The 17,267-nt window shown below is 47.0% G+C and overlaps 4 protein-coding genes across 4 annotated transcripts; all 4 read left to right on the plus strand.

Moving 5' to 3' along the window:
• Positions 1-144: 144 nt before the first annotated feature.
• Positions 145-2,889, plus strand: FOMMEDRAFT_168526 (uncharacterized protein; the record flags this gene model as incomplete). Its single annotated transcript, XM_007267299.1, has 14 exons — positions 145-352; positions 410-435; positions 492-608; positions 660-836; positions 898-1,058; positions 1,114-1,256; positions 1,318-1,563; positions 1,619-1,668; positions 1,720-1,784; positions 1,832-2,001; positions 2,056-2,123; positions 2,183-2,455; positions 2,510-2,718; positions 2,782-2,889. The coding sequence occupies 14 exons, from the start codon at positions 145-147 to the stop codon at positions 2,795-2,797; spliced, it is 1,929 nt and encodes a 642-aa protein (XP_007267361.1). The 3' UTR covers positions 2,798-2,889.
• Positions 2,890-3,734: 845 nt separating this feature from the next.
• Positions 3,735-6,680, plus strand: FOMMEDRAFT_108994 (uncharacterized protein). The gene is made up of 11 exons (XM_007267300.1): positions 3,735-4,007; positions 4,062-4,238; positions 4,309-4,469; positions 4,522-4,655; positions 4,708-4,914; positions 4,974-5,088; positions 5,142-5,311; positions 5,369-5,436; positions 5,495-5,767; positions 5,824-6,380; positions 6,440-6,680. The coding sequence occupies exons 1-11, from the start codon at positions 3,861-3,863 to the stop codon at positions 6,450-6,452; spliced, it is 2,022 nt and encodes a 673-aa protein (XP_007267362.1). The 5' UTR covers positions 3,735-3,860; the 3' UTR covers positions 6,453-6,680.
• A 1,389-nt stretch (positions 6,681-8,069) lies between these two features.
• Positions 8,070-11,188, plus strand: FOMMEDRAFT_20739 (uncharacterized protein). Its single transcript, XM_007267301.1, has 11 exons — positions 8,070-8,547; positions 8,599-8,775; positions 8,848-9,008; positions 9,061-9,197; positions 9,250-9,459; positions 9,524-9,638; positions 9,692-9,861; positions 9,917-9,984; positions 10,049-10,318; positions 10,374-10,927; positions 10,991-11,188. Exons 1-11 carry the CDS (start codon positions 8,401-8,403, stop codon positions 11,001-11,003), a joined length of 2,022 nt encoding a protein of 673 aa, XP_007267363.1. The 5' UTR covers positions 8,070-8,400; the 3' UTR covers positions 11,004-11,188.
• A 308-nt stretch (positions 11,189-11,496) lies between these two features.
• On the plus strand, positions 11,497-15,405 carry FOMMEDRAFT_141163 (uncharacterized protein). Its single transcript, XM_007267302.1, has 3 exons — positions 11,497-11,593; positions 12,024-12,196; positions 12,309-15,405. Exon 3 carries the CDS (start codon positions 12,540-12,542, stop codon positions 14,622-14,624), a length of 2,085 nt encoding a protein of 694 aa, XP_007267364.1. The 5' UTR covers positions 11,497-11,593; positions 12,024-12,196; positions 12,309-12,539; the 3' UTR covers positions 14,625-15,405.
• Positions 15,406-17,267: the final 1,862 nt, after the last annotated feature.

The following is a 17,267-nucleotide window of genomic DNA, read 5'->3' on the forward strand; positions in this document are numbered from 1 at the left end:
TACGTCTGTTTCTTCCTTTGATATTGACCTCTGCTAGGGCTATGCGCATGGCTTTTGCTGTATGAATCCGAAACTAAATCATACGAATTCACTGCATTAAGCAGATCGTTTTTCAGGTTCTGTCGGCGCCTCGATGACTCGGAAATGATGGTTAACAACCGCTTCAATACAATACAGCGTCTGTCGGTCTTGACGGGCATGTCCGAGAGGTCTCCGATCAAGGGCAAGTCAAAGACGACGAATCTCTTCTTTGATTTTATCAAATGTTTTGTTGCACAGATAGGCTCGCTGGACTGCCGACCTGGCTACATATACGTACAAAATGTGCTTTATTTGCACGTTGGCAAGACGAGTTGCGCTACTTAGGGAGCTTGATCTGATTGCTCGTCCCATCTGGTTTTCCTCCCAGCGTCCCCAGCGTCGGGATCCTCCCGCGTTTGTTTCTACGATTGTCTGGTGAGATGAAGACTACTTCACTTCTGACGTTTCAGGCACTGGTGGTTGCAGTGTCGTTGGCTTCGAATGACTGGACAACGCCATGCCATGCAGGCGAGTGTTCATATCATATACCTGAAAGTCAACACTCGATGGGAGCGACATTGAAAATTGTAGGTCGATTTACATGTTTGTGCCCAAGCTTTTCTCTGACTATTCATTAGAGTGGCTCACCGTCTGCAATTTCGGATATTTCTACGGCTGCGGGCTGGGAAGTCTTCAACTGCTCGGCAAATGCCTCTGCGCAGGATATACGCGTTGTTTGCTCAGGTGATGAGTCTGTATGTTCGCATATATTTAAGGATGGCGCAGAACATACTATCGTTCGGCTGCCAGAAGGTGTAAGTTTATGACGAACTCTTAAGCACAGTTGTTCATCTGAGAAATAACGTAACTTGCCAGTGTGGGAGGACTCCTTTTGCTCGCGTCTCGAGAGCATGGATCTCCGAAGACCAGGTGATTCCGGCTCATGTTCGTTCAAAGTTGAAGAAGCGAGACGGGAACTTGCCTCCTGTTCATGCGCTTTCGCTGGATACCGACTTCGGCAAGTCTTCGAGCTCCAAGTAAGATTTCGTTTGTGATTTTTCAGTGCACAATCCTGATCCGTTGACACCATAGCAAGGGAGATGTCTCGCTCTTTGTATTTGCGTCGACGATCCCCGGAATGGCAGAGAGCGTGTCGCCCCCACCTGTAGTTAGACAGCATGCCCGCGATATTTTATCCCGTAATGCAAGCGGTGCCAGCCCAGCTGATTTTGATAGTGGGTCCGGTCATTATGGTCGGAAATCTTTAGTAGAGTGCTAACGAACGAGCGAATACAGTTTTCTCATCCATCATTCCTTCCGACGGATTAGGCTCATTCGTCCGGAACACGACAAAGAATTCGATTCCTATCAATGTTGACCAACAGTTCAACGTCTTCAATTCCTCACTGCCCTGCACTGGGAATGCAAATACACAGATTAGTGTTGACGCCGATCTTACGGTTCAAGGAGAGATCGACCTTGGGGTGGTAGCTCAGGGAACGATCGTACCTCCCAAGTTTAACCAGTTCGGCATTTTTGCAAGTATGTTAGGTCTGCTGCGTACATTATTTCTTGAGCTGACGGAATTACGTTCTAGCAATGTCGGCCGATCTCGGTGGCACACTTAATCTCGGTGCAGACCTTTCTGTAAGCAATGCAATTCCCTCGTGGTGATATTCTCCTTCTGATTCTCTAAAGGGAGAAATTGACTCTCCGGAGATCACTCTTGTAAATGTTGGACTTCCTGGACTCAGTATTCCCGAGTAAGTGTACATACTCTGGTGCTTAACATTACTCACAAAGATGATAGTGTCATCTCTCTGGGTCCATCAGTCACCATCTCCGCGAAAGCGACGGCCAATATCGACATTAATATGAACATGGGCGTTGGCCTTGGATACAGCATTAGCAATCTGACGTTATTCCTCCCTCCCTCAGCAGGCCATTCATCGTCTGCTGTGGTCACACCGAAGGACATCCGTGAGTTATTAGTATAATATAGAGATGCTAGAGGCTGACAACCGTCACCTTCAGCGTTGGGACTCTCTGTTAGTCCTGGTATTAAGTCGTCGACATCCTTCTCCGCACATTTGATACCTGCCGTGAGCATGATGATGTACTATCTTAGCACACTGTATTTCCTGACGACCTACTTTAACAGCTCAATCTCGGTGTTGTTGCCTTCGACATAGATACAGCAGCGTTCTTGAAATTCGATACATCTGCAACTCTTTCACTAGATCTCAATGCTGGCGCCGATGCAAGTATAGATACCACAGGCGCAACCAGCAACTCGACTGATGTGAACGGGTGTGTCGATGTGAGTGGCGGGGTTTCGGTCAACGTAGGCCTAGACGCCAAATCTCCCCTATTTGACCTACTTGGAAACTCGGCGACAATCAATTTGGCCGAGAAGGATCTGGACTTCTTCAAAGTTCGTACCCTTTTACGCCTTGACGCGTGCAAGAAGCTGATATCCATGGACCAGAAATGTCTTCCGGATGTTTCGAGCTCATCTGTTGCAAGCCCGAGTGCGACTGGTACAGCTTCACCACAGGGTCGTGCCCTTGGCTCTACACTGCCGTTTACTCGAGGCATGGAGTCTGATCCTTTAGCAAAGAGAGCAGGATTTTCTTGCCCATCAAACGCTGAGACAGTAGAGACTAGTATAGTAAATACAACACTGTCCAGCTCTAGGTTCGTACACAGGATTTTGATTCATCCGATATTAGATTTGCGATACTTACGCAACTTCTTCAGCTTCCAAGGGAACTAGAGCTTCGCACAGGTTGGCGATGGTCGGTTCAGTCGAGGGTCTGATTGAAAGCTGGAATCTGTAAATTATTTCGGAATTTTCTGTTAGTGATCAGCATACTATGTATGGAGTTCTAGAACTTCTGCAACAGGATCATCATTACAACACCTGGCTTTGCCATAGCACTCACCTGACGCCAAGATAGTTTGCCATGCAGAATCAAAATCAGCCCGGTTGATCCTTCCCTATTTTTACTTCTAGTGAGCTGTGGCCAATGATGAATTCTGCAACGATGGAATATTAATCGTCGCAACTATCATTGTGAACAAGGGGGTTGTTGATGAATTGAAAGCTTGAAATTCAGAGCATTAGGAATCTTCGATCGATCTGTTAGACTGTTATTGATCTCGTCGAATTTTCTTTGCTGGTAATTGTGGACCTTGAAGCGCAAACTGATGAGACGATATCTCTAGTTAGTAAGTGTCTTATTCCATCGTAGTGGTGTTTGTATGTAAATAAAAAAGTCTACCACGTGCTTTTTTTACATCAGAGCTTTGTTTGCGGAAGTTCTCAAGTACTATATCCACAAGCGTTGAGGACTGTTTAGACACGGTTAGGTTAGCATGTATGATCTGCGCTCAGGGCTATTTCTGGCTGGTCCTCAACGTAGATCGTCGTTTTTGCCGCCTCACACGACTTCATTGTTCTGCGTCTTAAAAATACTGCTGTGCCAACGAGGCGCCACAGGCCAATCTACAACTGTCGTCGACCTTCTTCAAGTCCTTGATGATGATTGAAAGCCGTCTCCTACTGATCGAGTTCCTGTCAAGTGGTGGCTTTTTTTGTGTCCATACAGACCAATAGTATAGTGTGCCGAATGCCTCTCCCGTACCCGTGCATAGTATAAAATACCCGCTCATACGCCATGAAAATACATTAAGCAAACAGCCCCCTTCGTCTTTCTTTCATCCAGAGTCTTTCGTTTTTCTATTCACACTCGTTCTCATCAGCTGTCCTTTCGGAACACCTTTCGCCTTCGCATTACAAGCTTCCCATTCTTATTAATACAATTCTTTTCTTCATCATGCCGAAATTCTACTTCTTCGGTCTCCTGTCTTTACTCCCGCTGCTGGTCTCTGCGGCTAATGACTGGTCAATCCCTTGTATGGACGGAACTTGTTCTTGGGATGCACCCACCGGTAAAAATACCATGGCAGGTACCATGACTATTGTCAGTTCAAGATTATAACAAAAAATCGGACTTACTAACAATGACACTCCCTAGACCGGCTCTCCGAACGCTATCTCGGACATTACGACAGCTGCAGGCTGGGAAATTCTCAACTGCACTACGGATGCCAAAGCACAGGACATTCGTATTGTCTGTTCAGGAGACGAGGAATCTTGTTCTCATCTTTTCCAAAACGGGGCTGAACATACAGTTGTTCGCCTGCCTCAGGACGTCAGTTGAATTCGAATCATTTTGCTCCTGCCGTATTCTTACGATGGTATGCCTTTATTTGCCATGATAGTGCGGCCCGGGTCCATTTGCCCGTGTCGTAAGCTGCGAAGAAGCCGAGGACCAGTCTCTTCCGGAATATCTCAGCACTCACCTCAGACGTCGTGATGGATCAGCCCGAACTGTTCATGCTCTTTCTTTTGATACAAAATTTAACCAGATCCCTTCCTCTCAGTAAGCCGAGATCAACAATGTTGCATTGTAAATTCTAACCGATATCATCCAGACACGGAAACGTGTCAATGGTGGTTTTCGGCTCGACTATTCCCGGCTTCAATGGCAATGCTACGATTACTCCGGCAGGATCCAGGCGCCGTTCTCGCATAGCCAATAAACGAAGCTTTGACTCCTTTTTCGACGGCAAGTATTTTCCCAGATTCTTCTTAGACTTTGCTAATATCCTTTTATTTAGATTTCAACAAGACAAAGTCTACGGACCTTTCTCCCATCAATATCGATAATAAATTCAACATTTTCAACACTACGCTCCCTTGCTCTGCTGGCGAGCAAGCTAGGTTGAGCGTCGATGTTGATGCAAAGGTCAACGCGCAGGTCACGATTGGTGTTGTTCTCGCTGGTTCTCTCACTTCGGGAGTCACAGAATTTGGTTTGTTCGCAGGTAATTAATGACAACATACCGGTTGGATCGGAATCTCAATGTGTAATTTTTATTTGCAGATGTATCAGCGGTCCTTGACGGAGGTCTCAGCATTGACGCCAACATCGCCGGAGAATTCGATAGCGGAAAGATCAAGCTTTTTACTTCTGAATTTTATCCATTCAACATTCCATCGTGTGTAATTTCCTTCCCTAAGCATCGAGAAAGGGAGCTGATGTTCGGCGTAGACTCATTTATGTCGGCCCCACATTCGACATCGATGCCGAAGCAAAAGCTAACATTGACCTTGATGTTGATATGTCTGTTGATCTGGCTTATGAAGTGTCTGACTTGCGACTGTTCTTCCCTCCATCCGATGGCAAGACTTCAAGTGCTACTATCGCACCAAAAGATACGCGTCAGTGTTCTTCGCTTTATCATATCTGTATTTTAACGCACTCTGCATGCTGTCTAGCATTGAAACTGTCTGCAAGCCCTGAGGTTCAGTCAAATGCCACTCTTGAAGTTCATCTCATTCCCAGTGTTAGTATTCTAGTTCACTCCAGACTCACTTTATTGACGTATCTTGTGCTCTTTTCAGCTTAATTTTGGCATCAATGTCCTTGACGGTCTAGGATCTGCAACAATCTTCTTGGATATCGACACTTTTGCCGAATTAGACCTTGGTCTTGTAGCTGGTGGAACTGCTAGTGCTGACACAGCTAGTGCTATTGGTGCTTCTGCACAAGCTAGGGGGTGTGTCGATTTGAACGGCGGAGTCTCCGTCAATGCCGGTGCAAAAGGATCTTTCTTTGACCTTTTCGACGATAGTACACAGGTTTCACTTTTCTCGAAGAACTTTGACTTCTTCAAGGTGAGTCTTTGTGATCGTAATTGTTAGAATTGTCTTACCGAGTTTTTCCCTTGTAGAAGTGCTTCGAAGAGTCAGCTTCTACGACGAACTCTGCGACATTCACGTCTAGCCCTGTTTCCAACTCCGCATCTAGTGTCAACCCGTCATCCACTGTGAGCCTGAGTGTCTCAGAGTCAGCGGGCACAGGCATTTCATCCTCAGCATCTGCACACACACCATCCACGCCTAGTACCAGCCTGAGTACTTCTTCTACTCTCGTGGTTGCAGACCTGGCATCTGCATCGACTGCGGACTCGAGCTTCGTGACCGCCTCAAGCACCGTCGCTGATGACTCGACAGCGACGCCCTCCGCTTCAAGCACGACCGAGAGTTCTACTTCCACGCTAATTACTGTTGCTGACGATTCAACAACGGTATTGTCCTCTTCCAGCACATCCAAGGCTGCTAATGCTACACCCACAAGCCCCGAAGACACGAAGGGCCAGAATAGCTCTCGTTCTCGCCGTGCACACGTTCCAGCACACATCAAGCTTGCGAGGAGGGATTTCCAGTGCCTTGCAGCTGACGTCGCACCAGCGACTTCACTTGTCGACCAGAATCTGTCGAGCACAAGGTAAGCTTTTTTTGGAATACTGACTTCTCCTTTTGCTTATTGCTTTTTTGCAATTACAGCTTTACATCTTGAGTACAAGATATCTCATAATACATTTACTTGCTGCATCTTTTCTTCTGTCTCTTTCTGGCTTCCCTTTCTTGCTTTTATGTGGCTTTGATTTCGACTTTCTAGCAGCCATATCCTTTAGTTTAGTTACTATAGTTGTAATATGTCCTTGATTTGTTTCTTCTGTTTGTGCACTCGGTGTGTTATAGACTCTCGCTGCGTGCTGTACATGCATGTGGTACACATATAGCTTCCTGGGATTTGTTGATCTTTCATTGCCATATACATTTAGAGACTCTAAGTCAGAAGCTGTGATTTCTTCATAGTTGAAAGAAACGATCATTAACTATTGAGGGCCTCAATGTACATATTTCTCAACGTGTTAAAGATACAGTAACTGAGAAAGATAGGCAAAGTCAAAGTGTGGATCGCATGGATCAGATGTCAAGCCTTCCCTATTTGACTTGCTTGGAAACTCGGCAACAATCAATTTGGCTGAGGAAGAGCTGGAATTTTTCGAAGTTCGTGCCTATCGGTACTTGATGTGTAGAAGATATTTGAATTCATTTATGGACCAGAAATGTCTTCCTGGCTCTTCAGCCCAAATTTGACTTGTACAACTTCACAATAGAGCCGTGCGGCCCATGTCCTTGGTTTTGCATCGGTACATACTCGGCATGTCGAAACTAGTTATTTAACGAAGAGGACAGGTTTCTTGCCCATCAAAGGCTGAGACGGTAGAGACTACCATGGTATTTAATATACTGACCAGCTCTAGGTGGGTACTCAAGATATGGTTAATCCGATATCGGGTTGTGGCACATACGCAAGTAACGCAACTTCACTCAGCTTCCAAGGGAGCTCGAAATTCGCACAAATAGGTCGTAAGCGCTTTCAAACGAGCGTCTAACCGCAGTTCAGATACGTAAATTTGAAGACTACGGAGTACTAGATCTTTTGTAACAGAATTTTGTCTGATCGGGGTTATGTCTGACTTTGCCATGGTACTCACCTGATGTCGGGTCAGGTGTACGTGTTAACAACAGCCTAGTCGATGATTCCTGCTCTTATTTGTCACTTGTGGCCAATGGTGAAATTCACATTCCTCAGACAGACTATGTTGCGGCAATCATTGCAAACAATGGGGTTGGTGATGATTTGAATAAGACACCAGCCAGGTCGAGAATTCGAGCGCTCGAATCTTCGATCAACCTACTGTTGACCTCGTTGATACGTTCTATGGTGGTTGCTCCGAGTCCAGGACCTTGCATCCATAAACGATGAGACACTACCTCGACAGCTTCATGTTTCAACGTAAAGGTGGCTGTATACTGGAAGGGAATTCTCGAGAAGAGTGTTTCGAAAGCTACGTCTCAGCTAGTGGATCTTCCCACATGGGGCGAAGGTTACTCAGCGTCGTGTCTTCTTTGCGTCTGAATCGGGTCGGTTGGATTGAGATTCAATGACAATGAGAAGAATCTGGCTGAATGGTACTGGCACGTGTAGAGCGTCACGTGGGCCAAGACGGAATTATTTCAGATTGTTCCTGAACACTGCAGAAGATCAGGGTCCCAGATTGTTGAATGGATTTGCACAGCGTGCTCTGTTTCCATGATGTGATAGGCAACGATATCATGGTGGTCACTACGCGTTGCGGAAATCCCTTCGCAACTGCTGTTGGTCTTCTTGATGATGGTCGAAAGCCGTTTTCTACCGATCAAATTCCTGTCAAATCGTTGCTTTTCGTCTATTCAACTCAGCGACATACGATGCTGAGCGTCTCAATCGCACATGGTATAAATTACCTGCTCAAGGGTCATGAAGTCCCATCAGACGACCAGTCCTCTTGGCCATTTACGCAGAGTCTTTCGTTTATATACACCCATTCGTTCTCATCACTGTCCTTTCGGAACGCCTTTCGTCTTCGTATTACACCAGTTTCGTTCCCATTAATACCATTCTCTTCTTCATCATGCCGAAATCCAACTTCTTCGGCCTTCTTTCTTTACTTCCGCTGCTGGTCTCTGCGGCTAATGACTGGTCAATCCCTTGTCTTGACGGGTCATGTTCTTGGGATGTTCCCTCCGGCGAAAATACCATGGCAGGTACCATGACTATTGTAAGCTCAGCATTACCGCGAACGTTGAAGTTACTGATGAGTACACTCCAGACCGGCTCTACCAACGCTATCTCGGACATTACGACAGCTGCAGGCTGGGAAATTCTCAACTGCACTACGGATGCCGATGCACAGGACATTCGCATCGTCTGTTCGGGAGATGAGGAATCCTGTTCTCATCTTTTCCAGAATGGAGCTGAACATACGCTTGTCCGTCTGCCTCAGAATGTTAGTTGAATTCGCATTATCCTTACTTTTGTTGGATTCTTACGAGGGTATTTCTTGATTTTATCTTGTTAGTGCGGCCCGAGCCCGTTTGCTCGTGTCGTAAGCTGCGGAGAAGCCGAGGACCAGTCTCTTCCGGAACATCTCAACGCTCGTCTTAGACGTCGTGATGGGTCAACCCCGACTGTTCACGCTGTTTCTTTTGATACGAACTTTGATCAAGTCCCTTCTTCCCAGTAAGCCGAGATCAACGGTGTTGCATTGTAAATTCTAACCGATATCATCCAGACATGGAAACGTGTCATTGCTTGTTTTCGGCTCAACTATTCCTGGATTTAACGGCAATGCTACGATTACTCCGGCAGGATCCAAGCGTCGCTCTCGCATAGTCAATAAGCGAGGAATCATTGATTCGTTGTTTGGCGGTAAGCACTTTCCCAGATTCTTCTTTAACTTCGCTAATATCGTCTTATTTAGATTTCAACCAGACGAAGTCTACGGATCTTCCTCCCATCAATATCGATCAAAAGTTCAATATTTTCAACAAAACACTTTCTTGCTCTGCGCAGGAGCAAGCAAAGTTGAGCGTCGATGTTGATGCAAAGGTCAACGCGCAGGTCACGATTGGTGCCGTCCTCGCCGGTTCTATCATTCCACCAAAGGTCAAGGAATTTGGCCTATTTTCAGGTAATTACTAGACACTGTGCTACTCATTGAATCGAAGTCTCAGTGCGGGAGTTTTAACTTGTAGATGTATCAGCGGATCTTGACGGAGGTCTCACCATCGATGCCAACATTGCCGGAGAAGTTGATACCGGAAAGATTCCGCTCTTTACTGTTGGTCTTCCCGGCCTTGACATTCCGAAGTGCGTAAATTTCTTTCTCAAGTGTCAAGGACTAGGCCTGATGTTTGGCGTAGAATTCTTTCTCTCGGCCCTACATTCAACATCGACGCCGAAGCAAAGGCTACCATTGATCTCGATGTCGCTATGTCCGTTGATCTAGCTTATGGAGTGTCCGATTTACAGCTGTTCTTCCCGCCGTCCGATGGCAAAACTTCAAGCGCTGTTGTCGCACCAAAGGATACTCGTCAGTGTCCTTTATTCATTGATGTCTGCTTTTTAACTGACTGCATATTGTTTAGCATTGAAGCTGTCTGCAAGCCCTAATATTCAGTCGAACGCCACCTTAGAAGTTCATCTCATTCCCAGTGTTCGTGTTCTAGTTCATTCTGGAATTATTTGGATTTTTTTAATGATATTGTGTCCTCGTTCAGCTCAACTTTGGCCTGAGCGCTTTCTCGACTGTGGAAGCAACAGTGTTCTTGGACGTCGATACTTTTGCTGCATTGGACCTCGGCCTTGCAGCTGGTGCAACTGCGAGTGTTGACTCCACTGGTGCTACTGGTGCTTCTGCACAGGTTGGAGGTTGTGTTGACGTGAATGGTGGAGTGTCTGTCAACGCCGGTGCAGAAGGATCTTTCTTCAGTCTTTTCGACGATAGTACCCAGATCACACTTTTCTCAAAGGACTTCGACTTCTTCAAGGTGAGCCCCTTTGAATATATAAGTAAATATTTCTAACGAATCCCTATCGTTGTAGAAATGCTTCGAGGAGTCCACTTCTACTTCGAACTCTTCGACGAACTCTACGACATCCACATCCAGCACTGTTTCTGCATCCGCATCATACGTCAACGCATCATCCACTGCAAGTCTAAGTGTCTCGGAGTCAGCGAGCGCTTATGTTTCTGTTTCATCAACCGCATCTGCAAATGCATCGTTTACGCCTAGTACCAGTCTGAGTGCATCTTCTAGTCTTGCTACATCCGATCTGGTATCTGCATCGGGTGCGGACTCGACTGTTGCTGATGGCTCGACAACGACCCTTTCTGCTTCAAGCACCGCCGAAACTTCCACAATTGACTCAAGTACTGTCGCTGATGATTCGACAACGGTATTATCCTCTTCGACCACGTCCAAGGCCGCCATGGCTACTTCCACAAGCTCCAAAGGCTCGAAGGGCCAAAATCACTCTCGCGCTCGTCGTGCACACGCTCCGGCACACGTCAAACTCGCGAGGAGGGACTTCCAGTGCCTGGCAGCTGATATTACAGCGGCGACTTCTCTTGTTGACCAGACTTTGTCGAGTTCAAAGTAAGTTATTAATACTACTTAGCCACCTTTTCCTTTTGCTCACTGCTCTTTGTAATTACTTAGATTTACGTCTTGAGTGTGATTGGCGAAACGTTACTTGTTGTATTGTAATGCGATCTTGTAACAGGCAACACGTTTACTCGTCTACTCTTCCTGCCCTGCTTTCTGTTCTGCCTTTTCTTTTTGCTGTCGTTTGGTGTGGCTCCTACTTCGACCTTCCCATAGCCATATCCTGTTTGGTTTACTTTAGCTCTACTGCCCCCTTAATTTGTTCCGTTCGTTCGCACATTTCATTTGTCATAGATCGAGTTTGTATGCTGTACGGTGTACATGTGTGTAATACATATGAACAATGACTTATAAGTCGTCAGAAGGCACAACGCTCTATTACGATCGTGATTGAGATAACTGTTCCAAATGAGGCCCTTAGAGATGATTTGATATCCATCTGTTGTGATAATTGTTAATTGTATGCATCACGAGAGTGATTGGGGATCAAAAGAGCTGCTGACATAATTGGATAGAGCCCATTTCCCGGACTGCAGCCTTGCTCCTGCCCTCACTCGCCTGCGAGCTCGACGTTGCTCGCCGCGTCCTTCTTCCCATCTCTTCCTGCATTTTGGCTCCGATTTAATCGCCTGGAGTCTCTGTCTGCTCCGTTTCCATGTGAGTAGCGTTGCCTTTTTTTCCTGTAATTTTCTGCTATTTGCGCATGCCGCTCTGGACGGGCCCTGCGCCTGTGTCGCCATCAGTACACAACAACCCGTGTCCCATCTCCTGGTCCATGTCCACCCTCCACCCCCATGTGCCGACATCCCCGTCCCAGAGCCGCCATTGGCTGCGGCACACCTATCATCCTTGAGGGCAGATCCCGCCGGTTGCGTGACAAGCAGCGATCCGGGGCGGCATTTCTCCACGCTGCCTCCGAATCGACACTGCCTCGTGCATCGGTCCCGCTCCATGTCTACCTTCCACCCACCAAGCGTCTTGGCTCACACTATGAATTTTATCATTTTCTGTCAAAGCTACGCGGATGGACATCGCCTGCCGAATTATTTTATTAATTTATCTGACCAAATATCTTACTTATTGGTAGCATACATATTGCACGGGTCGTGCGACTTGAGCGCCGAAACGCGGCACGACACGGGGACGTCCTCGACGTCTCTTATTGTTCAACAACTATCCTACTTCTCTGCAACAATCCTGGTGTCGCGATCTTCTTCCAATTTGGAGCGAAGAAGACAGTGATCTGAATATATACGCTCCGTGAGTCAGCACTGTTCTCAGCATCGTTTTGGCGTTGCAGTTGAGGTGCCTCGCGCTGACCTCTGATTCTCTGTTGCCCTTCACCGTCACTGCACTTGGCATGTCATGATAGGTACGTCGGCTAAGCGTATACTCGGGAAAGAGTAATAACCTCCTTGTCGTTGTCCGAACTCGGCAATCCTCGTGTGTCCGCTGTCCTCGTTTTCTTCTGCCTTCTGTCCTGCTTCCCCACTGGTTTTCGGGCGGCTGGGTAACTCTACGTTTTGTGCGAAATTTCCTCCGAAGCCCAATTCCTATTCTACATTCTTCCGACCTAAAACCATCAATCCTGGCAAGTAGTGCGATGAATCCTCCCTCTGGCCATGCTAACGCGGCATATTACCATGAGGATGAGCTCGCAGCACGGCACGCACATTCTCGCCAATATGAACAAGTACAACAGCACGAATTCCAAGCTCGCCTTCCAACTACAGGACTTGGGCCGTCTGCAGATGATCCTGCCGCGAGTGGAAATACCGGTGGGATGTTCTACCCACCCTCAACTTTTGCGTCAACGCGCATGGCCGCCCAGCAATACAGTGCCGCTCCTCCCGCGACGGCTTTTCAGCCGCAGACGGATTATATCGACTCCGATTTACCACCTACCACGCCAACGGTAACGACTGGATCTGCGTCTGCCTCCAGCTATTACCCAAGCGCCAATGTCCAGGGTCAAGCACAGACTCAATCTCAGTACGCTGCGCCACCAATGTCCTCCTTACAGCCCACGCTGCACTCGCATGCACATCCGCATCAAGAAGCGGTTCCTACATCTGCTTCCGTGCCAGCCCACTCATCAACATCTGGCCATACACACACCTCGATTGGACAATCACAGTTGGCCGGCCCGCCGTCACCAACAAATCTCGCCGCACGACGGCATACTACGTCTGACATTGGGAAATGGAAGACGTTTGCGACAGGTCCCTTCGCGGGCCGGACGGTTCGCGCTGAGATAATCGAAGTCCAGAAGGCGGACTTAGGGAGGAAATGCGCTGATCCGCCTACGTCTGGAAATGGCTCGCATGGTGGAGATGATGGAGAAAATAGCGCGGCAAGGAAGGGCAAAGAAAAAGAACATGACAAGGACCGGGCAGAAAAGGAAAAGGATGGTGAAACGCGTGCAGTGCGAAAGGATCGTCGACCGCTCGATCCACCTCCAGTTGTTTCCCTTCAGTTGTATGAAAGTGTACATCATGGGACACCTCACCAATATGAACGGGTAATCGCAGCGGAGGACGTCGAAATTGGTGGATTGATCTGCCACGTGGATCTTTATCGCGTGACGATTCCACCCAGCCCAACAGAGGTCGCAAGTTTGACGCTGCATGCAGGAGGACCCGGGCATGGACAAGCATTCCAGCAAGGTAGCACGCACAGTGCAACGTTTGGACAATATGCGCCCGGACCCAGTCCAGTTTCCGCTCATCCGAGCCTACAACAGTCGCCATACTCACCATATGAACAGCGCAGTTTTATCTATCCACCACAACGTACCGCGAGGCCAAGTTTACTCGCTGCTGAAGAAGAAAATCAGAGTAACGCTGCTTCTCCACTGGAAGCGGGTTGGGAGTCGGCTTCTCCAATCTCACCGATGTCACCATACGCTTTTCATTCGCATCCCAATCACGCGCATGCACACTCGTTGAGTACGACTATTCGCGGGATAAACGCGAGCATCGGTGCACCAATTGACCCGGACGCCCTTCCTCCACCTTCTGAGGCTGATAAACTTTCTCGCGTTCTGTTCGGCGAGTCGTACGCCCATGCTTGCTCAATCCTTGACCTGTCTGGTCGTCCTACCCTCTATTTTGTCTTTGCGGATTTATCGGTCAAACTTGAAGGTCTCTTCCGGCCTCGCTACCGGTTCTTCGATCTGTTTAGTCGGACCGGGGATAGTGCTGATGTCCCTATACTTGCACAGTGCTTCGGAGGCGCGTTTGCCGTGTATAGCACCAAGGAATTCCCTGGACTGAAGGCAAGCACGCCGTTGACGAAACATCTCAGTCGATGGGGAATTCGCGTGAATATAAGGGAGACGGAAAGAAAGAGACGAGCGCCAGATGGTGGTGGCGCCAATAGCTCGAATGCAGGAACCGCAACAAAGGACAAAAAGCGTGGAGCAAATACGAGGAGGCGTGGAGGCAGTATCAGTGGTGGGGCGTCGAGCGGAGCGTCAGTGAGGGGAGAGGATGAAGGTGATGAGAGACAAGGTAGTGGGGAGGTGACTTCGATTCCACGCGGCGTGGATGCTCCAAGAAGGTACCTCGAGGGGACAGTACGGGGACGCGGGGCGAATGCTCGCGGGAAGACATCAGGCAGTGGACCGAGCTCGAGTGCGATTGCGGATACGAGCCACGGAGAGGGCAGCGGGAGGAGCCGGAAGTAGGACAGAGTTGGTATAATCAAATTGCTTCTGATTTAGACATTGCGGCCGCTCTAATTTCGAGTCTGCTAGGATCCCCTCGGATATCAACGGCGTATTGGACGCTATTGATAATTCTTGTTACTGTATGCGGGCTATCGTTACCGCCCGGAATTTGCTGTGATTTGTATGTTTGTTCTGTTGTGCTTTTTGCGATCCAGTATACCTTCTTGTGAATTATCTTTTGCAATTCTTGTCCATTGACTGCTGTCGAAATGCTTCGTTTCATTTCTTGTGCTTAGTGTTTTTGTCATGGTTTTCGGTGTTAAATGTTTTACTTGTTTGTGCCTCATGCCCTGTTATGATCTATCTTGATACACCACCAGTCACTGTCGACATGGAACACTCCTCGATGCGCACTCATGCAACTCCATTCTTCTCAATGTTTTGTTCGCGTTGACATGCACCTTGTATTCGTGTTAGTATACAACCCCACTTTAGACTAGTTTTCGTCATTTATTTTCTGACTACCGCTATTTCTTGGAATCATTCTATCCAACTACTAAATGATATATTTAGGCGTGCTTTGATACTGTATCTATCTGTCTTGTCCTCTCTTTTTCTATCTCTCGTACCTCCTCTGCTCTGAGTTTTTGTGCCTGTGATTCTCTTCTTGGTGTTCTGTGATCAGCTCGATATGGTTGCTTTTCCGGAGGCGAGCAATTTTTGAATCGTCGGATCGGAGGGTAAATATATGTACATACTATTCACGATGTTCTGCATGCACATTGTATCTAATTAATTTTCGTGAAAATATCTGCATGAAAAAAATGGAAAAAGAGATGATTCGTAATTGGTATCGCAGGAATTGATAAACGATGAGGTCGTGTTATTTTAATGATTTCTTAATTTGGCGAAAATGAAATGCGTTGGTGGTTAGCACGTGCAACATCTCGTGAGAATGTCAACGCATACAGCCAACAGTGGACGTTTCCTTCGTTTCGCTCATACCCGTTGCTAGTTGACGCAGATTGGATTGTACTAAGGCATGAGCTTAGCCGAGATCGATGGGTATTAAGCTACGTTGTGATTTAGCCCTACATAGCAGTGATAGCACGCTTCGGCGCGGTGGCGTTGATAATCACAGTGTGCTGTGTTGCGTGTCCGACCAAGGAATAATCACGCAAGCCATAGTTCGTGGAAGGGATGTTCCCAAGTGCGGATTAGTATACGAGAAATTGGGACAAATGTTTGCAGCGTCACAGCAATTTGGTAATGTCCCAAAGAGCATCGAAGCGCATAGCACTTGATTATTGATCTTGAGAGTTTCTTTGATTGAAAACGTTGGGTGTGCCAAGTAATATTTACTTAAGGCTCAACATGCTCTCCAAACGCCTGTAAATACTCTATGCCTTCGTTTAATATGATCAATCTAACAGCATGGATACAATAAAACATTGCATGTGGTTTTCACCACTCTGCAAGGATTAATTCCAAGGTCGGAATGCTCACAGGATCATATGCAAAACTCCAGAACGGTGTCCGACCTTCATTCGCCACTGCGCCATTAGTTCCAGCAAAGTAACCTGTATGTTCGCTTGTGGCGCTGTTGCCACAGTATGTGGATGATACTATTCTAGATATTTCCGCACAGACTGAAAATGCAAAGTGAAAGGTGATTAGAGTATTTAAGAACGGTCATCACATTGACGTCTTGCTGACATCCCAAAGCTTGACCTGCTTAGAGTTCTTTTACATCAACAGCCTGATTGATCTCTCGTATTAAGTATCCTTCATGAGCGAAAATTGGGAAGAAGTTACAGATAAATCAAGCGATGATGATCTCGCCAAACTTCTTAGAGGTATGCTTCCAGTGAAGGTGCCATAACTGTGCGAATGCTCATCACATATTCAATACGTCTGCCTCATGCCTGGGTTGTGTCTGTGTACCAAGAGCTGGGTAAAGATGCTGCATTCAAAGACATGAAGGTATATTCCACGAAGGATGATTCACAAAAACCTTATAAGGTTAAAAGTGAGGGAAATACTTGCTATTGTCCATTGCTTACTGACGTGTATTTTATTTTGGTTTCTGTTTACAGTTATAAAGGATGGAGAGACAGAACCTTTTGCACGGGGCGAGGGGAAAGGATACAGTGCAGCTTGTATTCAATGCAAAAGGGATTTCGACAAGAATAAAGGAAAATGAGGATCACACGAAGTGTGCATCCGATTGCGAACGGGATGGTGAAAATTGATCTTGATTGACAACTACCACCTCTGGGTAGCGTCTAGTATATTGATTAGCTAAACGATGTAACCTGAGCGTGTATTCCGACCGTGAAGCACAAAAAGGAGCTTACTGAAATTACTACCCGAGTTGTATTTTATATACTTTAGTCCACTCTGCGGGTACAGCAGCACGATAACTTGCTGTATCACATACGTCGTGTATAACAACTGGCGCGAATGCACGCCGAAGAGTTGGTATGGAATGCACTTGATGCGATGTTGCATTAATGGCATCGTTTGATTGTAAAACTTGAAATGCGTATTTTCATTCATTTTCTCGATCGATGATTACATACTGTACCACCCCGCGTCACGTGCCATTCGGGACCACCGAACAAAGTACTCCACTCTGACAGTGACATGAACAAAGCACCC

Source organism: Fomitiporia mediterranea, assembly GCF_000271605.1.
Source record: "Fomitiporia mediterranea MF3/22 unplaced genomic scaffold FOMMEscaffold_7, whole genome shotgun sequence".
NCBI lineage: Eukaryota > Fungi > Basidiomycota > Agaricomycetes > Hymenochaetales > Hymenochaetaceae > Fomitiporia > Fomitiporia mediterranea.